This window comes from Gopherus flavomarginatus, chromosome 4 (genome assembly GCF_025201925.1).
Source record: "Gopherus flavomarginatus isolate rGopFla2 chromosome 4, rGopFla2.mat.asm, whole genome shotgun sequence".
In the NCBI taxonomy this organism is placed as follows: Eukaryota; Metazoa; Chordata; order Testudines; family Testudinidae; genus Gopherus; species Gopherus flavomarginatus.
This window is the reverse complement of record NC_066620.1, coordinates 201,830,496-201,852,477: the sequence shown is the minus strand read 5'-3', so window position 1 is coordinate 201,852,477 and position 21,982 is coordinate 201,830,496. Positions and strand designations below refer to the sequence as shown.

The following is a 21,982-nucleotide window of genomic DNA, read 5'->3' as shown; positions in this document are numbered from 1 at the left end:
AATTATTATTGTTACAGAACTACAGGACAATAATGACAGCTGGATGTCATGACTGGGAAAAAGGAAATGAAAGAAATTAGATTTGCCTTCAATTCAGAAATTGCTTAATTTCATGATCATTCAGATCTATTATGATCTTGAGTTCCATAGTCTAGGGTCCAACTCCTGTCAGAGTTCTGTCGCATTCATTCGCTAACCTCCCCAGATTTGGTGCTGGAACTAGGGGTGCTGGGTTTTCCCGCTTCCCTGGCTTGCAGGGGTTTCCATCATGTGCAGGGTTCACAGTTTGATTCAATGGCTTTCAGCACCCCCACTATAAAAATTGTTCCAGCACCCCTGTTCCCTGGTTGGATGATGATTTCTTTGTTCTTGTTGAACATAGCTATCATGGGAGGTCATGGGTTCTCTGAGAGGAAACGGGCAGTTCACAGGTGGCATTGGAGACTGCTTGCATTTTGCTAGCTTTTCAATCAGATTACTTAGAAAATGGGGGCTAGATACAGGATAATATTTTGCAAGGTCTCTAACATCAGTCAATGGTCTCTTTAGTTTTGGTGGGACTATTGTGTGTTTAAGGAGTGTGTCAGATTCCTCTCCATAAAGGAGATGTTGATAGTCTCTGTTATTAGGATTTCTGTTATTTTCTACTCTTCTACCATGCAGAAGTGGCAGGAATCAGAATCAGGATGGTGATCCTGATTCTGATTCCTGTTAGTGTGTCCATGGCATCTGTTTGTTTGAATGGGCTAAAATCTTGGCAGAAGGGCAATGTGATTCTGGTTCTGTGACTGGCTTGTTATCTGCAGCAGTCCATGAAGCCATCCCAGATGTGAGTGATCCTGTCAGTGAAACAGGATAATAATTTCTCACAGCAGGAGGTGCTGTATTCTGGGATTGAATGGAGGCACTTTGGGTATGCAAAGCTGATTTATGGTCTGGTAGACTTTGCTATTTCTATGGTGGAGGACTGCTAAATTCTTTGTGCCTCTTGCCTAAAAATGGCACAAGTTTGTAGAATTTGTTTGTGGTTTTTTGACACTGATACTCCAGGTTTCTTCTTTCATGATCTTCTTTTACAGGATGTCCAGTTAGGGCAATCTAGACCAGCTCTCTGAAAGACCAGATGATGAGGAGAGGCTTCCCCTTTAAGGGATCACTTACCCCACAGCGTCAATATCAGTGGAGTTAGGGTAATGGTAGAGTGGCAGCTCCAAGCCAAGGCTCTGGGAGTCCCCAGCTGGTGAGCAGAGAGAGACAATGATAGCCATTATGAATAGTACAAGTTCTCCCTCACTGAGGAAATCCCAGATACTGTCTTATGCTGGTTGTACACAACAAAGTAGGTGTGACGTTCACAAGAAAATGCTGAGTGAAATGCCATTGAAAGAGGAGCCACCCTGTCATAGGTCTCACCCCCACTCTCAACTTTAGGGTACAGATGTGGGGATCTGCACGGACACTTCTAAGCTTAATTATCAGCTTAGATCTGGTCTCGCTGCCGCCATTCAGAATTTCTGAGTACCTGGATCACTCCCTTTCCCCCCAAAACTTTCCCCTCCCTGGGTAGCCTTGAAAGACTCCTCCACCAATTCTCTGGTGAGTCCAGATCCAATTCCCTTGGATCTAAAAAACAGGGAAAAATCAATCAGGTTCTTAAAAATAAGGCTTTTAATTAAAGAAAAGAAAGGTAAAAGAAAGAAAAAAATAAACCTTCTGGGAGACAGCATGCCAGCGTATCTCACAGACAATAGATTGAAAACACAGGATGTTCCCCTGGGCAGAAATCTTAATACACACAAGAATACCCAATTTGATAATTTTCCCCCTAATTGCACCAAGACAAGTTACAAAGAAAATAAACATAAACCTATTTATCCCTTTCTAAAACTTACGACTCTGATAAGAGGCTGATCTTTTTTACTCGGGCTGAAACTGAAACTGACTAAACAAAGGAAACTTCCCTCCTTCCTTTCGAAACATCTCGTTCCCCCATTGGTTCCTCTGGTCAGGTGTCAGCTAGGCTAGGTGAACTTCTTAACCCTTTACAGGTAAAAGAGGCATTAACCCTTAACTATCTGTTTATGACACACCCTCTAGAAACTTCTCAGCGTGAAGGATGTCCTCTTATCTGATATTAAGTACCTGATGTTATTTCAGAGATATAGGTCTTTCTGACTGAGCCAGAACAATGAATTTCATCATTATAATGCATACACAGCCACGTGAGAAATGGGGCTAGCAAAGATTAAAGGATAAAGAGAATGGGAAGATTTATTGTCTGCATTAGATTAACAATTTAACTATTTACAGTAAGGCTCAAATGGTGTAGATAGTAGGCATCTGCACAAGTATGTTTAATGAACTGTGAGGAAGGGGATGCCTTCTGTCTCACAAAGACCTATATCACTGAAATAACATCAGGTACTTAACTGGGGGATTGTATGGAACAGAGCTGTGCAAATAACTGCTTTTTCAGTTCCCTGGCAGTTCTGAAGAATTAAAAAAAATATTTTGGTTTGGATCAAACCAAATCCAAAAAACTATGAAAAATTTCAGCGAATCAAAAAACACCCACCCCATTTTGGTTCCAATGAAACCTATTTCATTTAACCCAACATTGATTTTTTTAAGGCACTGATGGAGGAAGAAGCTGAGGTGGCCTTTTTTATAACCCTTAGCCTAGCGGTTAGGATAGTCACCTGGGATGTTTGGACAGAAGGGGTCAATTCTCCCCTCTGCCTGATGGGGAGATGGGAGGTGAAGTGAGGTCTACCACATTGCAGGACAGTGCCCTAGTTTTTAGATTATGTGATACTCTTGGGCAGAGTCCTTGCAATTTTTTTCCTGTTTGAAGCTGTTCTACTTTATATAAATAATGAAATAGCCAATGGAGCAAGGACTTGAGCTTGCGTCCCTCACTTAGTAATTGCCCTGTTCTGTCCATGCCCTCTGAAACATCTGGCTGTAGCCACTGTCAGAAGAGAGGATAGTAGGTTAGTTGGGCCATTGGTCTGAACCAGTATGGCCATTCTTACGTTTTTAGACTAGGTGAGTGCTGTAGCCATCAGGCTACAGTCTCTCTCTCTCACTCACTCACTCTTCATTGTCATTATGAGGGATTAAATTACATGCCTGGGACTTCGCTAACCTGAAAACTTCTTTTTAGTCTAAATTATTCCGTGAATTTGTGTCCATTTCATGAACTGGATTGACTGAAACTGCATTTTTTTTGGTGACTAAACCATTTGTCTGAAAAATGTCCAAGCTCTAATCTGGAAGGTACGTTTACTAATAAAATGTAAAACACACAGCGAAGATAAGAACTGATGTGTTTTAAGTTGTTTGTTGGTGTTTTAACCCTAGAGTTAACCACAATGAGCTAAAACAAATTTCAATGCTTCAGTCATTGTATACACTAAATGTTCTAATTCTGTGTCATTTCCCGTTGTGAACAACTCCTCTGAGAGCAGTGCTGGAATCAATAAGAAATGAGTATTTTTTGTACTGTCTGACATATCTGTTAAGGTTACAGCTGGGTGAAAATTTTCCGCTGAAACTATTTTCAGTGGAAAATACAAATTCAGGGCAGCTGAAACATTTCGCAAATCCGTGTCTGTCGCAGGGCAGGGTTTCTCCTGGGCTTCCAAACGCTAGCTGCCTTGCCCAGTTTCCTTTTAAGAAGGTTTATTCTCTTAAAACAGGCAAGTAAACCAATAGAAAAATTTGAATTCACCTCTTTTCTTTCAGGCTTCAGATAGGGTTGCCAACTTTCTAATCATGGAAATCTGAAGACCCTTGCCCCATCCCTTCACCAAGGCCATGCCCCACCCTACCTTTTCTCTAAGGCCCCGCCCCCACTCACTCCGTCCCCCCTCTGTCCATCGCTTGCTCTCTCACACCCTCACTTGCTCATTTTCACTGGGCTGGAGCAGGGGGTTGAATGAGGGCTCCATCTGGGGGTGTGGGCTCTGGGATGGGGCCAAGGATGAGAGATTTGGAGTGCAGGAAGGGGCTCTGGATTGGGGTTGAGGGGTTTGGAGTGCATGGGGAGGGTGATGGCTCTGGATGGTGGGGTGGGCTCTGGGGTGGGGCTGGGGATGAGGGATTTGAGTTGCAGGAGGGGGCTCAGCGCTGGGGCAATGGGTTTGGGTGTGGGAGGGGGTGATGGGTGAAGACTCTTGGCAACACTTACCTCAGGTGACTCCCAGCAATCATGTCCCTCCGGCTCCTAGGTGGAGAGGTGGCCAGGGTGCATTGCCCCTGCCTGCAGGTGATGCCCCCGCAGCTCCCATTGGACAATGGGAGCTGGGAGCCAGTGCTCAGGGTGGAGGCAATGTGTGGAGCACCGAGGTCACTCCTCCACCTAGGAGACAGAGGGACATGCCAGCCACTTCCTGGGAGCTGCACAGAGCCAGGTAGGGAGCCTGCCAGTCACACACCAATCGGACTTTTAAAGGCCTGGGCAGCCGTTCTGATCAGAGCTGCTAGGGTTCTTTTTCAGCTGGGTGTTCTTGTTAAAAAACAGACTCCTGGCAACCCTAGCTTCAGTGCCACTCCTCCCTGGATTTTCTGGGGCTTCTGCTCCTGGCAGCTTCCCAGACCTAGTCAGTTATGCTTCCTTCCTGGAGCAGTCGACCCAGAGCTGCTTCCCTGAGCATCTGTCCCCTTGCTCCAGGGAACCACCACAGGTGTTAGCTCCACTCTGGTGTGGCGTCCTTTCCTGTCCCCATCACTCCCTTCCACCTGTCACTTCGTGGCCTCTGACGGCCCATTATAGTCCCAAATGTATCCCAGACCCATCGTCTGAATAGGGCTCACCAGTTACCTTGTGACAGAGTCAAATTGGGTGAATTTTGTGTGAAAAACAAACCAACCAAGTTTTCAAAATAAAAGGTGAAATATTTAATTGAAGATTTTGAAACTGAAACATTTTGACTTTTCATTTTGAAATTTACTTCAATTTTATTTTTAACAAAAGTAAGTGTGTGTGTGTGTGTGTGTGTGTGTGTGTGTGTGTGTGTGTGTGTGTGTGTGTGTGAGAGAGAGAGAGAGAGAGAGAGAGAGAATGTTGGGGGTTCACCAAAAATTTTGTTTATGGTCAGCCCAAAATGAATTTTTTTTTCTGTATGGCCAGAAAACATCCCCCGCCCCCCAAAATCAGTTATTCACACAGATCTAGCTAGGGTCTTTTCCATTCCTCTCTGTCTTTTCTAGGTGATTGTGACGGATTTGGAGCTGCACTGTGATAATTTATGAGTAATATATGTTGGCCTGTATGAGGGACCAGGGCTTAGGCAGTCTGGCTTAGTGATCGCAGCTGGACTGGAGTCCACACATCAGGGCAGTAGTCGATGAGCAGGGTTCAGAGGAATCACTAGAAAAGTCAGGGTCATAGTCAGGCTGGGGTCAGAGACAGTACCAGGCTGGAATCAGATTTCAGGCCAGAATTGGAGATCGGAGATCACAGGTAGATCTGGGGTCCTAACAAGCCTGAAAACCATATGGTTGCCCAGACAACTTCTTGGGCCACCCTCCATGGTGAAATAGGGTACTTAGCCAATCAGCATGCTGCAGGGTATTGTCACTCTGGGTCCCTTGGGTGGTATTTCCTGTGGCGCTTACTCTCCACAGTGCTCCCCGGCGACAGCACTGCATTACTTCCTGGCTGCATTGTGGGACCATCAGCTAGTCGATGCTCTGCAAACCTAGGATCTAGTCCACAGATCCTTACAGCCTGGTTATTGGGATTTTGTTATTTAGTGTATGACAGTATTGGTTAAAGTTAATAGGGTTTTTTTCTGCATGGAGGCAGGAAGGAGAAGAACGGTTTAAGATAGCCTCCTATCAGCAAACACTTAAGAGTTGTTAAGGGATGATGGCAGAACTATTAGCTTTGATGACTTTCTCTGTCTCTGACCAGCCTTCAACTGGTTTAATGAGGAATGACCAAGGCCTGCCAAACACAGGGGAGCAAAGAACTTGAGCAGAGGGGGGTTAAAGCAGGGCAGTCGATCAGGGACAAAGGGGGTGAGAGGGTATGGAGGTGGGACCAGACTCAGACACAGGTACAGGAGCCTGCAGGTGATGTATGAAGAAGTTAGGTGAGGGACTTGTCTACATGGCAGGATAATGAGCTGTATGGGGGGGTGGTCTGGTTTCTAAAGTGTACTAATGTGTTGTGCATTAATTGGTCCATGCAGACTCTGCTGTTGTGCACTAAAATTTCCCTAGTGTGCTTTAACATAGGAAAACAGCATGATGTTAAAGAATACCTACAGGGTCTGCTTGGACCAGTTAGTGCACTTTAGAAGTCACACCCTCGTAGTGTGCATTACCTCACTGTATAGACAAGCTCTAGATCTTCATTATAGGATGGGATGGCTTTAGGTAAGAGAGACATGCATGTAGACTGTTGTTTTAAAACCCTTTTCCTCTTACGCTTTGATCTACTGCTAAATAAACAATACTTTTGTTTTAAAAAGGCTGATTGGTCACCATATACCACCGGTCACTGGCTCCTGAAGGTAAGAATCGCAGGTGCCAGAATTCAGTCAGACCTGCAGGATAAGAACAGTTAATACACATCGTACTGTAGCCCGGCTCCTAGTCTGAGAGTGGAGGAATCATGTGATTCTACCCTGGGGCAGGTAAGAGCACCAGACTCAACCATGAGGACATGTACATGGAGAAACCAGAAAGGGGACAGAGCTGCAGCTAGTCCTATAACTGGAACAACTGTATTCTAATTTGCAACATTTATTTATGCTTTAACGTTCACTACATTCTTTCAATAATTTTAAGCATTTGATTGTGGTCACTTTAATTTTGACCGCAATCTTTACGTTTTACCTCCCTTGAGCTGCTCAACTCAATATAAAAATGAATTTAATGCTCCTGGACTTACTAGTGTTGGCTTCAAGTACTATAGTTGAGTTCACAGCTCAGATCTTATTGATTTAAATAGGATCACGATCAAGATCCTTTTTTTTGGAATGTCAGAAATGCATCTTTATGTTCAAATAAACATGGAAAAAGAAACCCCAAAGCTGAAGCAGTGCGCACATGTTTTGGAACTAAATCCTCTGTGGAAATAGAAAATGAGGTGTAAAAGTGGAGCAGGAATGTCTACTGCTATGGATGATTGTGTGAGGGGGGAAAATGTGTTTTCATTTAAACTGCCTGTTAAGTCAATGTGGATTTATCCCTGGGGCTGGAGGGATGGGGTTAAACTGTGTATAGCAATGCACTCTCACAGTACACCACTGAAGTCGTTTCAAATTATATAACTGAGATGCCTTGTTACATCCTCTTATTAGTTGCTACCATGGTCCATGACATTGCTTTTCGGTGGGAGGTACACTGGTTTTACTCTGGTGGGAACTGTAGAGGGTATGGGCAACCAGGGAAAGGAAGTCATTAGAGGGATGGGAGGAGGACAGATGCTATGATTCAGAAAAGGGGTGGGGTGTGGTGAGTTGCAGAGGGACAAGATTAAAAATAAATAAATAAAGCCAGTTACATCATTTTTGCACTCTCACTCATTTCTAACAAGTTTCTATGGGACATATACTGTGTTGTGGAAAATTGACCACACGGTTGATTTTAGATCAGACAGCCTGAAGCTCCTTTATTTTATACAAGCATATATGCAGGGAGAGACAGCATGACCCCATGCAAAAGGCAAGCTACTCTGCTTACTACAAATTTTACCATGCTTATAAAGGTTAAAACCGCAAAACGTAGCATGCTGGTTACACATGTTATTTGCCTTATTTGGAATATAATGTTGATAACAAGCAAGCTGACCAATTAATTTTCCATCTATGGCAGAGCCCCGATTTTCCAGCTATGGCTTTTTTCTGTTATTGTCTTTGCCAGTCAAGTGTGCGGTTTGACTGTTCTAACAACTTTTCTGTAGTCCCAACAGCAAGCTCAGCTGTTGTAACTTAACAGATTTCCTGGTTCCCCTTTATCCAATTCCAGTTCCTCTTTTTGGGGCCCTGACCACCTTTCTGTCCCTGCATGCCCTTTATACAGACAAACAAACTAAGCAGAAGTTCTAAATTTTGCTTTTAGCTAAAGGCTTAAGGCCTACAGGGAAAAGGCTTCAGGCCTACAACAAGGGGAGGGCTGACTTTTCCCTATCAACTGTACACCACTGTTTGGCATATTTCATGCTGAATTTGTCCTTGTTGGGAATTTAAAACATGACTAGAGTGGCATCCGCTTATGTCTAGCCTCTGTTTGGCTGCCTGAATGGGATTGGTGGCAGTGATATAGTGGTCCGCAGCCTCTGGTTTGATCACTTTTTGTCTTTTATAACTTTCTTATAGTGCCCTGGCCATAAACTAAAGCTGTCTTTTCCCTTAGATCACCCACAGTGAAGACAAGCAATTCAAATATCGCCTGCCCTCCCCTAGAGGATGATTTTTCCTTCCACCACAGCAGTTTCCAGAATGGGACTGGACTGAGTGCACTATAATCTCCAGGATTTTGTTCTGTCAAGATTTAAATGATGTGACGCCTCACTATTCCATAGCCTATTATCTCACAGTTAGAACACTTTTTGTGGATGTTGCATCTAAATTCTCCCTTACCTAATTCCAACCTGTCACTCTTAATGCATTGTCACACATACTTCTTCAGTTTCCTTGATTTACAGCCTTCCATGTGATTGTTCCCTAATCCCACCCACCTGAACCGTACTCCTTTTTGTTACTCTTCTCTGAATTCCTTCTAGTTTGTTGACCTCTTTCTCTGGAACTGTGAAGCTCCGAATGAAAATAAAGACACTGCTGTGCCAAAGAATTGTGGGGAAGCATTTCTCAGCAATTTTGTTTAAGTGCAGTTTGTTTTGATATTTTTATTACAGGAGTTCTTTCCACTTTTGGGAATGGCTATGTTCTTTTTATGTCCTTGAAACGGAAAAAGAAGCTCAGACCCGCTGAGATAATGACTGTCAATTTAGCTGTGTGTGACTTGGGGATTTCAGGTAATTCAGTGTTTGAGTTCTTCTTTTACTTTCCTTACCTTTTTATTTTTATTTCTTTTTGGCCATGATATGTGTGGACAAATTCTACCCTGTGTTATGCAGATGGGACCCCCCCATATGACAATAGGAGCCCAGAGTGTGCATGTGATGGTGGAACTCAGCCCATACTGTTTCTATTCCATTGTTTCCACGTTTAAAAAAAAATTGGAAAGAGTATAAGAGCAATTTTAGGGAGATGCAGATCCCCTGGAAAGAGAATGAATATGAAGAGAAATATGACCCATTCCAGCGATCTTGAATCAGGCAAAGGGCCCATGCAGGTTCAAATCTCAGAAGTTCGGGTTGTATAATTTGGTATGATCAATACAAAACAGCCTTCATAACAGCTGAAAAGCACTATATTTCAGTTCTACCAAATGTTATATATACCAGGGATATAAACACACACTGAACAAACCCCATAGAACGAGGGGTGAGGAATATCGAGGGCTTTGAGATCTTCAAATCTAATAATTTTCTACCTAGTTCCCCTTTTAAGAATAGGACACTGCCTCTTTTTCTTCCTGTAAAAAGCCATGCTTTACTGTCTGTGTCAATCTGTAAAGAAGAAGCAACCCAGGAAAAGACCCGTACGCCCAACTCTCAATCTGAATATGTTCAGGGGTGAGAATAGACACCCTTTAGAAGACTGTGGAGGTGCCTAGCTCTTGGTGATACTTTATATTTTAATCTAATGCTTGTAGGGTGACCAGACAGCATGTGTGAAAAATCAGGACAGGGGGTGGGGGGCAATAGGAGCCTATATAAGAAAAAGCCCCCAAAATCGGGACTGTCCCTATAAAATCGGGACATCTGGTCACCCTAGATGCTTCTGCAATTCTCATCACACTCATGAGAGTTATGCAGAACTGGGCAGAAGAAGTGTACATCCCTTTTGAAAAAAATGGCTTGGACTGCAGGAGTCTGAGGAAATCCACCCGAAATCTACACCTGATATTCACCCAACTGACCATAGGGTGTCATCAGTGTGGTACAAATGATAGCTTAAAGGAACAGGCGGCTCCAAACTTCGTTAGATCCCAGTACTGTTATATCTCATTTGTTAGAGAAAAGTCATTGTCATTACGCTTTCCAGGAAATGGCATGACTGGGTCTGAGGATCTATGAAAGCTGATGTTTTTCTGGCTGAGTGATCAGCCTGTGGATATACAAATAAGTCTCTGCTGTGGGATTTGCTTGTTTCTAAGAGTGTTATCATAAAAATGTCAGCTCTAGTGTCAAGATAAACCCCTTAGAATGATTCATTAGCTGTTTTCCATCTGTAGCACTTAGAAATGCAGCAAATAAATTCCAGATAGGCAAGAAACAACTCCAGTCTCATACATCAATTATGCCCTGTGAATCCAACTCATTTAATAGTGAAATATCAGCTTGCTGGTGACATTTGCAAACATGCATTCATTTCTGATGCCATCTACTGGATAATGCATGCTTGTAGTGTGCATCTCAAAGTGTGTTTAGACTTGTGATTAGAGCAAGCTTTTTACAATCAGGACATCTGGGTTCTATTCCTCCCTGTTCCAAGACTTAGAGTATGATCCTTGACCAAATCAATCTCTCTATGCCTTTGTGTAAAAGGCCTATAATTAACATGGAGTGAATACTTTGCAACAAATAATTAATTTGATTAGTTCAGCCTTTTTCTGCTTATGTAATGCTGTGACTAGCACAGGGCAGAATTGTTCAGATGAATAGTTTATTTACTGAAAAATACAATTTTAATCAACCAGAAAATATTTCCAAATTTGACAAGTTTGATCTTCCTCCTGGGCAAAAGGCAATTACCTCGCTCTACCCTATGTTTGAAGATGCCTGCATTATCATTGATCTCCCCTCTGTGTCCTGTATTTTGAGTAAAGTTAGGGTTTTTTTGTTTTTTGTTTTTTTTTAAAGATTATTTTGAAAGCACCAACTTTTCCAATGACTCATTGTTTCCCCTCTTTGTAGTTGTCGGAAAACCATTTAGTATAATTTCCTTCTTCTCTCACCGATGGGTGTTTGGCTGGCTGGGCTGCCGTTGGTATGGATGGGCCGGCTTCTTCTTTGGCTGTGGGAGCCTTATCACCATGACAGCTGTCAGCCTGGATAGATACCTGAAAATTTGTCATTTAACTTATGGTAAGAAGGAAAATTGGCATTGAGTGACACTATATAGCGATTTTCTCTCCCCAACCTCACTGGAGACTTGTTTAGCAGCATTAAGCAGAAATGTATAAGAATCATGTTCCCTAGTCCTTTTTCCAAAAAGAAAGCGGGACATTGTGCGGGACTGGCCCAAGCTGTCCCCGCTCTTCCCGTGGGGCTGGCTTGAGCCCTGCCTGCCTGCCCCCTGCCTGAGCCCTGCCCCCCACTTCATGGCTGGCATCACTGCTCCCCCTACACATTCCTGTGCATCACACCCCACTTTTTTGACAAAAGTGGGCATTTGTCCTGTTTACTCTTGCTAGCTGATCAAGCCAGTAAGAGCAAAGAGGACAAATGCCCACTTTTGCCAACAAAGTCAGGATGGCCAGGACATGGCTTAAAAAAGGGACAGTCCTGGCTTAAAAAGAGTATATGGTCACCCTACCTATCCCTCAGAACAGTGGGAAAGTCCCTAGAAGTCAAGTTAGGCCTAAACAGTCATTTAGTTTACAAAATCTAGCTTCAGTGGAAATGCTTTCGTGCGCTTTTAAAAATGTCATTGATGAAACAATTTTTTGCAGTGTTTGCAACCCAAACCCTGTAGCACTGAAGGCATTCACCCAGAAGGTGAACAGGATTAGGAACAAAACTGACTACTTTGATTAATCTGCTTTCATAGCCCAAGTAAATATTATAATAAGAGAAATAAAGAAATAATATGAACAGTGGTGAGTAAATTAGTAAATTTAGATTTTTATAATTATTTCATTTGTAATAATCCATGGTACTGAGAGTAGTAACTGAGAAACATAGATTTTTAAGGTCAAAAAGCATCATTATAATCATCTGCTTTGACTCCTGTATATCATAGGCCATAGAATTTCATGAAGTAGTTTCTCCATCAAGCCTATAACTTCTGGTTGAGCCTGGACATATCTTTTAGGAATGCAGCCAGTCTTGATTTAAAGACTTCAGGGGTATGTCTTCACTGCATCTGGAAGTGTGCCTTCTCAGCCCTGGCAGACAGATTTGCACTAGCTCTGCTTGAGCTAGCATGTTAAAAATAGCAGCATGGATGTTGCTACACGTGGTGGCTTGGGCTAGCTGCCTATATCCAATCCTGCCCAACCCCCAGGGTCTGAGCCCAGGTGGCTAGCCCAAGCCCCTGTTGTCATGCTGCAACATCCACGCTCTGCATAAGCTAGCATGAGTCTGGGAGGCATGCTCCCAGGTGCAGTGTAGACATACCCCAAGCATTGTAGAATCCATTACATCCCTAAGAACATTGTTCCAATGGTTAGCTAAACTCTCTGTAAAAAAAAAAAATCGCACATCTTATTTCCAGTCTGAATTTGTCTAGTTTCAACTTCCAGCCATTGCATGTTTCTATACCTTTCTCTGCTAAAACAAGAGAGGTTCAAAACAATAATAGAGTGACAAATGCAACAATGAAACGGTTTGCAGTAAATGGTCTGACCAGCTCTTAATTGCAGGTGTAGAATTTCAAGTTGTCTTTAGCCAAATATATATAATCTGCCATTATAATTGTTGAATTATCTTCCAGGTACCTGGCTTAAGAGACATCATGCCTTTATCTGCCTGGCAATCATCTGGGCCTACGCTATGTTCTGGGCTACTGTGCCATTTGCTGGTTTGGGGAACTATGCTCCAGAGCCATTTGGAACCTCCTGTACTCTGGATTGGTGGCTGGCTCAGGCGTCAGTGGCTGGACAGGCATTTATTCTGAATATTCTCTTCTTCTGCCTCTTGCTCCCAACTGCAGTGATTGTGTTTTCCTATGTTAAAATCATTGCAAAAGTCAAGTCATCTGCCAAAGAAGTTGCTCATTATGACACCAGGATTCAAAACAATCATGTACTGGAAATTAAATTGACCAAGGTAGGTAGGAGAAAACTGTCAGACCATAAAACCAGGCGGGAAGAACCATATATCCTATAATTGGTACTGATTATTTGTGAAGCTCTAATATGTCACAAGCACAAGATAGTGGTGGCCTGTGATGTTAGTTGCAGCCCTTACTCTCCTGTATCTGCAAGGCACAGCTGAAGGAAGGGGAGGATGGAGTTGTGATTAAGGTACTTAAAATGAGACCATGTAGATGGGTCCAGCCTGAAGCTGTGTAACCTTGGACCAATCATTTGATTGTTCTGTGCCTCAGTTTCCCCATCAGTAAAATGGGGATAATAATACTTCCCTACCTCATAGGTGTGGTCATGAAGATAAATTTAAAAATGTTTGTGAGGCACTCAGGTATCACTGTGAAATAAAATAGATAGATGAAAAGTGGGATTTTATTACTGGTGAAATAAAACTGTGGACAATTTGTATTCTTCTATCAAAGAAGATACACGTACAAGAAAATGTGATCATGTGAATTTCTTTATGATTAAAGATTCACAATGAATTTTTTATAAAAATTAAGGTTCAGACGAAATGCCAACATGGCCTCTGTTGTCACAATTTTTGGTTACCCCGGCCTTATTTTTGCAGCTCTTTTTTAAAGAAACCCTACCACAAGCTTGGGAATATAGCAGCGTGTTCCCCATCCAACTGTACTCTTTTTCTGTTTGGCAAACATGTCAGCCATGAGTTTGGCTGACACTGGAGTATTGAACTGAGAACCTCCAGCGCTAAAACCATCAGTTTCTAGAGCCAGAGACAAAGAGTCAAAGTTTCCAGAAACAGAATCACATCTTCTGTGGCTCGGATATTGGGTGAGGGAGGGGACTTGTAACACATTGACTAGTAGTTACATGTTTGTTTTCTTTCCATGTTTGGAAATGAACTGAAATTAACAAGTGGTTGCAATACATATAATATATTTATAGATTCACAGAGTCTAAGGCAAGAAGGGGACATTATAATCACCTAATCTGACCTTCTGTATAACACAGGCCAAAGAACTTCCCTAAAATAATTCCTAGAGCAGCTCTTTTAGAAAAACATCCAATCTTGATTTCAAAATGGTCAGCAATGGAGAATCCACCGTGACCCTTGGGAAATTGTTCCAGGGATTAATTACCTTCACCGTTAAAAACACCTGCCTTATTTCCAGCTGAATTTATCTAGCTTCAACTTTCAGACGTTGGATTGTGTTACATCTTTCTCTGCTAGGCTGAAGAGTTCATTATTAAATATTTGTTCCCCATGTAGATACTTATAGACTGTAATCAAGTCATCCATTAATCTTTTTGTTAAGCTAAATGGTTTGAGCTCCTTGAATCTATCACTATAAGGTTTGTTTTCCAATCCCTTAATCATTCATGCAGCTCTTCTCTGAATCCTCTCCAGTTTATTAACATCCTTCTTGAATTGTAGACACCAGAAATGGACACAGTATTCCACTCACAATTGCACCAGTGCCAAATATAGAGGTAAAATAACATATCTATTCATACTCAAGATTCCCCTGTTTATGCACTACAGACTTGCATTAGCACTTTTGGCCACAATGACATATCTGGAGCTCATGTTTAGAGCCCAGCAAATCCACGGATATCTGCTTTATATCCACAGATATCCACATCCTTGGATGCAGATGTGAATATCCGCGGACCATTTTTGTGGATCGTGGATGGATGCAGATCCAAATTTTAATAGAAAGCCCTGCAAATCTGCGGCTATCCGCTTTATATCTGCCAATACCCGTGGATCATTTTTGCGGATCATGGATTCGATGTGGATACAAATTTTGTATCTGCTCAGGGTTCTACTCATGTTCAGCTGATTACCCACCACGATCCTCACATCTTTTTCAGAGTCACTGTTTCCCAGGATAGAGTCCCATATTCTACACGGATATGTGTGGCCTACATCTTCATTCCTACATGTATACATTTACATTTAGCTGTATTAAAACACATATTGTTTGCTTATGTCCAGTTTACCAAGAGATCCAGATTGCTCTCAATCAGTGAACTGTCCTCTTCCTTTTTTACCACTGCATCAATTTTTGTTTCGTCTGAAACTTTATCAATGATGATTTTATATTTTCTTCTAGGTTGTTGATTAAAATGTTAAATAGCATAGGGTCAAAACCTAATCCCGCAGACCCCACTAGAAACACATTCACTTGATGATCATTCCCCATTTACACAATTACATTTTCAGATCTATGTTAATTTTATAACATTTTAGTTTTCCAATTAAAATGTGTCCCAAGTCAAATGCCATACAGAAGTCTAAGTATGTTATTTCAACATTACTTTTATCAACCAAACTTTTAATCTCATCAAAAAAAGATATAAAGTCAGTTTGACAGGATCTGTTATTCACAAACCCATTCTGATTTACATTAATTACATTGCCCTCCTTTAATTCCTTGTTAATTGAGTCCCATATCAGTCACTCCATTATCTTGTCCTGGACTGATGTCAGGCTGACAAGCCTATAATTTCCTGAGTCATCTCATTGACATTAGCATTCTTCTAGAATTCTGGAACTTCCCTAATGCTCCAAGACTTATCGTAAATCAACATTAACAGTACAGCAAACTCCTCAGGCAGCTATTTTAAAACTATTGGTTATGGTTATCTGGACCTGCTGATTTAAAAATGTCTAACTTTCGTAGCTTCTGTTTAACATCCTCCACAGATACTAGTGGAATGGAACGAGTGTTATCATCACCATATGATGAGACTATATCATCTGTTTTCCCCCAAATACAAAATAGAAATATTTATTGAACACTTCCGCCTTTTTTGCGTTACTATTGATAATTCTACCATTTCCATCTAGTCACGGGCCAATACTATTGTCAAGATTCTTTTTGTTCCTAACATATTTTAAAAATTCCATCTGATAAACATGTATCTACATAGTATACAAAGCCAAAACATTGTTGGGAATTCAGACCACCTGCAGCATAATCAGTCAAGCTAATACAGCTGTAGAAATAGTTTTGGTTAGTTAGCTGCTGCTGCCTTGACAGTAGAAAGAACCCCAAATTCTGGTAGCTTTATTTACAGAGATACAGCATACCTGCAGTGCTGCTTTTACAATCATATTTTGCACTTCTATAGAACCTTCTGTGCAAAGATCTTGATTCTAAATCTGGAAGATTTTGATCCAGCATTACAGAAATATGAAATCAGTTGTTGTTATGAGATCTCTGTCATCTGGAAGGGCAGACGTTCATGTGAAATTTCTGTCAGATCTGAATCAGTATGTCCCATCCACTTCCAGATCCTAACTGGAACCCAAAATGTTGGGGCAGGTTTGAGTCTGGGAAGTGGAATCCCATCATCCACCTTCAAAATTTCAAAGGGGGGTTGAATTTGAGTTTCCCTTTTTGGCTCATAAATGTTAGATGGCAAAAAAAAAAGGGGGGGGGAGGAAGGTTTAAAATCTTTATGTAATTTACTTCTTCAAGAATATTGAAATCACATCCACTAAGAATATCAACACATGGAACAGAGCTTGAGAATAAGACAATATCTGAAAGGCTTCAGCTGGCTTCAGAACAGAGCATTCACTGAAGATTTGTATTGTAATCCTTCTAATTACTTCTCCCAAATGACTATTCATGTACTATTATCTGTTAGGATGCTGTGCAATACCCTATGAATTATGGTAGCGCTGTCAAACATGAACTTCAGTACACAATATCAGGTGATGCAATATGGAACCTGTATCATATTACATATAGGTATGGGCACACTTGTTCAGGTAAAATAAATGACTCAAAACTTTAGCTCAGTTAGAATACTTTTTGACTTTTGAACAACCTGCGTGTAGATCTTCTTTTCCTGACCTCCTATGAAAACCTTTTATGATTTAATAGGGATGTAGCCAATGAGATTCTGCATAAATTAAATAGGATTCCATAGAAATTATTCACAAAATATCAGAATTTAACAGAGAATGAGATTCCTGCTATAAGTTGGTTAAAAAAAAACTCTATAGAAGTCTTAAATTCTCAGCAGTGTCATTTTGCAATGGACCAGTGAAATACAACAGTTATGGCTATCCCTATAGGTCCGTCAATGCATGTGTTTTGCAAGTGACAAATGCACATTCAGTTTCTGACCTGTTCACCCTTCACGTTGTCTGCATTTTCTCAGTGGAAGATGGGAAGGATTCTTATTACCTGCCTTAGAAACCTCTTGTTCTCTGGATGCCATCCTGGGCACAGGGAGGAAATGAGGCTGACTTAGGACTTTAACCCTCCTATTACAACCAACCCTCCACCATGACCTACTGCCAGCTGCTCCCAGGGTGCTGGTGATGCCATCACACAACATCAGCACTGCCTGCAAGGGAGGAAGAATCCTTGTGTTGACACCAGCTGCTGCAGTCTGTTTTCCTCTCCCTAGTCCTTTGTCCTCACTGCACTGACTGGCAATGAGGGACAGAGAGAGGAGAGAGCTACAGCTCCTTCCGTACACACAACACTTGGATAGCAACCTAGTTTTCTTTCTGAGACATGAACAGGAAATATTTCAGCCCAATCCTGGAAATCTCTCTAGAGACCTTGGTCTTTCAAGGTTTGTAGTGTGATTGCAAAGGGGTTCAAATGAGTGGTAGGAAGAACGGCCTTGAGCTTTCACCGTAAGGCTGGGCTCTAGGAGACCAGGATTCGGTTCCTGTCTTCACCACTTCTTTTGCTCATTTGGCTCCTTTGCTGACTTGGCAAGTCACTTAGGCAAAAATTTTCAGACTTGGGTGTATAGAGTTGGGCACCTAAATCCCTCTTTAGGCCTTTCAATAAGTAGCTTGATATTGACAGGTGCTGAGCACTAGCCAGCTCCCATTGACTTCAAGCCTTAGACACCCCAATTTGAAATTTTGGGGCTCAGTCTCACTAGCCCTCAGTTTCCCATTTATGAAATAGAGACAAAATAATACTTCCTACTTCTCAGGGGTGTTCTGAGGCTCAGTGAATGTGTATTTAGAATCAGTTGGGGGAAAGAGGTTGTAGAAGTAAAAAGTATTTCAGATAAGCACCGAACCTGTGGCTTAAGCAGCACAAATTTTTAAATGATTGCAGATCACTTTAACGTTATCCAGGACTTTGGCATTTCAAATAATTTCTCTTAGTGTTAAATTCCCAAGAGCAAGGTGACTTTTGTTTATAAAGGATATATACAAATATCCTTTTCTAAATGTCACCACCTCTTTGTTTTCTCTTTGTTTATATATGTGTAGTAAATACTCATTTAATTTAACTTCAAAGAATCATAATTCGCTGACTTTTTGTTCAGTTTCTTCACTTTTAGTCTGGCCTAATGAGCTCAAGGAAAGATTTGGGTCAACAGAATCCCTATTTGTTCTATATATGTCAAGCAAAAGTACAGCTGGAGGTAGATAAGGAAAAGTGAAATAAATTACAGCATTGGTTCATACTGCAGACCTTATCTGAGGCAGGAGGTCATTTTTCCATTCTGTTGCACGCACTCTCACATTGTCTGCAACTCTGGGAAATATGAGGACTGTGCAGTGCGATGCATCAGTAAAGACCACTCTCTTAGGTAACTATTTTTTCTCCTTTCTTTTTATTCTCACAAGGTGGCAATGTTGATCTGTGCAGGATTTCTGATTGCCTGGATCCCATATGCCGTGGTATCAGTGTGGTCAGCTTTTGGACAGCCAAACTCAGTACCCATTCAAGTTTCAGTCGTCCCAACCTTGCTTGCAAAATCGGCAGCTATGTACAACCCAATTATTTACCAAGTCATTGATTGTAAATTTTCCTGTTGCCGTTCATTGCAGAAGAAGAGCTCCTTGAAGAAATCCAGGTAAATTTTGGAAAAAAGTGGGCAGCCTGAAAACATTTTGATTTCTGGATACTCATTTCGTTACTCTAAAATTTTTACAGGGCATAAGCACTGCAATCCTGGAATACAGGAATAGTCCATCTGGCCTAGTTTCTTATTTTTTTACCTAGTGGCCAATGCTGGATACTGCATAGGAAGGTTTCAACCCTCCCCTGCTAATACACTTAGCTGTACCCACATCTGTAGTATAAAAATGAGGGACAATTTCTTCTTGACTGTAACTGGTGATTAGCTTGTCATCTGAAACACAGAAATAGTTTGTCTAGGTCCTGAGTCAAAAAACAGAAATGAATGGAAAGATTCCCTTTCACTTCAGTGGGCTTTGAATCAGTCACACTCTTACCATCCTACCTAATATAAGCACTCAAACCTGAAAGGTACTGAAAGCCCGCAATTCCCAGTGGTCAGTGGGAGCTGCATATGCTCAGCACTTTCCAGGGTTTATCTCTAAATAGTGGGCAGATGGGATAACTCAGTGGTTTAAGCATTGGCCTGCTAAACCCAGGGTTATGAGTTCTAATCCTTGAGGGGTCCATTTAGGGAACTGGGGTAAAAATCTGTCTGGGGATTGCTCCTGCTTTGAGTAGCAGGTTGAATTAAATGACCTCCTGAGGTCCCTTCCAACCTCAATATTCTGTGAGGCATTTTTCTTATTCACAGAAGTGCCTAATTAAAAAAAGAATCTTTCCAAGCTATTTGCTTTAGTGATATAAATGAGGCTAAACCAGCCCTTAAAAGCCTGCAGTGTCCCTGAGGATGCATAGAGTGTATCCTAGGCAGAATTTGGCCTCTTATCTGTATGGGATGCTAAAGTGTTAGCACCATCTATGTATTTTATTTTCCTTATTGACAAAAAATGTCAGTTTCTTGTTCACCACCAAACCTGTGGACAATGGTGTTGAGGGCCCAGCAATGCTGGAAGATTTAAGCATCAGCATTTCAGATTCCAACAGCATCCTCTGGTGCAGAAGTACAGAATGGAATTTTCACAGAATTAGAGAAATTACAGACCAGATCCTTTTCATCATCCATTCCCTTACCAATTACAGAACTGCACTCTATAGTGCATTTTCCTGTGTGTTGTCCAGCCTAGGTTTAAATATCCCAAGCTGCAGGCTGGCCCTCACTAGCACCAGCCTGGAGCAAAGGCACCAGAGCCCTGACAAAAGTGGGAGGTGGGGTGGGGCCCCTGCCTGAGGTGGCAGCAAAAACAGCCCCTTGCCCGTGTCCCAGGTCCCTGCCCAGGGTAGGTGGAGGGACCCAGGCTCAGGTGGATGAGCCTTGGAGCCACAGTCCAGCCATGTTTAGAGCTGGATGGGCAGCTGTGGGGAGCTGTGGTGGTAGACCCTCTATCTGCCCATGGTGCGGGGATCCTGAGCAGTCCCTGGTCCGTGTCCCCACTCCCTGCCCACCCTGCTCTCAGCCCCCATCCCCCTGTACCCCAAGTGGGTGGAGGGTCTGCCGTGGCTCCCCACAGCTGCCCGGGCTCCATGCTGGTGTGGCTGGGGGTTGGGGCCTCGGAGAGGAGAGAAAGAGGGCCCCCTGGCCCCACTCAGTTCTGGTGGTGGGAAGCAGGAGAGAGTCTGGGGGTGGAGTGTGAGTGGGGCCATGCAGACAGTTTGGGTAGGCTGAACCTTCCCCTGCCTTTGATACTTACCGCCCATGAGGCAGGGGTGTGGTTTTTACATCTCTCACCTACACAGCTATCCTGATATAACTGTTCCATGTAGCCCAAGCCTTAGAATGCACCCCTAGTCTACAACTCTCTTTTACGTGGAAACAAGAACTACCTTATCTACTGACTTTAATAGAAGTTGTCTCCCTCTGCCACAATACCACTCTGCTAGTCCATATATGGTTTTGGCCCTTATATTTCATGTGGAAGGTCTTGGGGAGTGTAAGGACTGAGTAAAAGCAGCAAAGAATCCTGTGGCACCTTATAGACTAACAGACGTTTTGGAGCATGAGCTTTCATAGGTGAATACCCACTTCCTCAGATAAGGTGCCACAGGATTCTTTGCTGCTTTTACAGATCCAGACTAACACGGCTACCCCTCTGATAAGGACTGAGTGTGTGTCTAGCCTCTGTGCTGGGGTTCCACGTGGGAGGGAGGTTTTTTACAACCTCGCCCAGCTTTATACCTGCAGAAGGGCTAGTGTAGCCTTAGGTGAGGACTTGAGGATTTCCGTATGTCTGGTGATGAATAAAATGATCTGCAGGAATGGAACCCTAATCATTTATAAATCCAGGTAATTTCAGGCAATTTGACCATATTTTTCCTTCCTGTAGGCTGTATACGATATCTGGAAATAGAGAGCCAACAGCAATGAACGAAACCCACCTGGAGGTGTGACGGCATATGGACACGTGTATGGAAACATGCTGACAATCATTTTCTTCTCAGTTTCTTCCTTTGCAAATTAGTTAAAATACATGGGCAGATTTATTTGAGTATTTATTTTCCCCACTAACCTAGATACCATGTGATTTTTCACCCTTCCTGGAGTATCAACATTAGAGCTGGGCAAATAAAAGAAGAAAATATAGAGAATATTCATTTGAATTAAAACTGTGAATTCACTTTGACTGGATTCTAAACCTTTTTTATTTATTTTATTTTATTTACGTTCATATGAGTGACTCTTTTCTTCATGGAAAGTGAAAGTCTCGTGAGAACTCATGCTATGCATTTATAAGGCTATCTTAAAATCGCTTGATTTCCCTCTTCCTGTTTATCAACATTATCTAATCCAAAGAGCAGAAATTAATCATGCACCACAAAAAGCCAAAATTGAAGCAAGGCGTTTGTCAATAGCTATTCTGGCTGAAATGTATTTGCAAATGAAATCTTGAATCATGAACAAATTTGTAAAGAGAAGCAGAGTCTATTCCTGGAGAATCCACAAATAAAAAAGGGTTAAATTGGTCCAGTAATTTATTGGTACAATAGTTTGCCCATCTCTAAGCACTAGGAATGCCGGGTGAAAATGCTGTGCGATGTGATGGAAA

General features: G+C 42.1%; 1 protein-coding gene across 1 annotated transcript in view; it reads left to right on the top strand.

Moving 5' to 3' along the window:
• The window catches only part of OPN5 (opsin 5), a 30,015-nt gene extending 8,689 nt beyond the window's left edge, over nt 1-21,326 (top strand). Inside the window, exons 2-6 of the mRNA XM_050951075.1 lie at nt 8,873-8,992; nt 11,000-11,170; nt 12,741-13,075; nt 18,704-18,933; nt 21,263-21,326. Coding sequence (XP_050807032.1) covers nt 8,873-8,992; nt 11,000-11,170; nt 12,741-13,075; nt 18,704-18,933; nt 21,263-21,326 — 920 coding nt within the window. The remainder of the gene's footprint in view (nt 1-8,872; nt 8,993-10,999; nt 11,171-12,740; nt 13,076-18,703; nt 18,934-21,262) is intronic.
• The last annotated feature ends 656 nt before the right edge of the window (nt 21,327-21,982 follow it).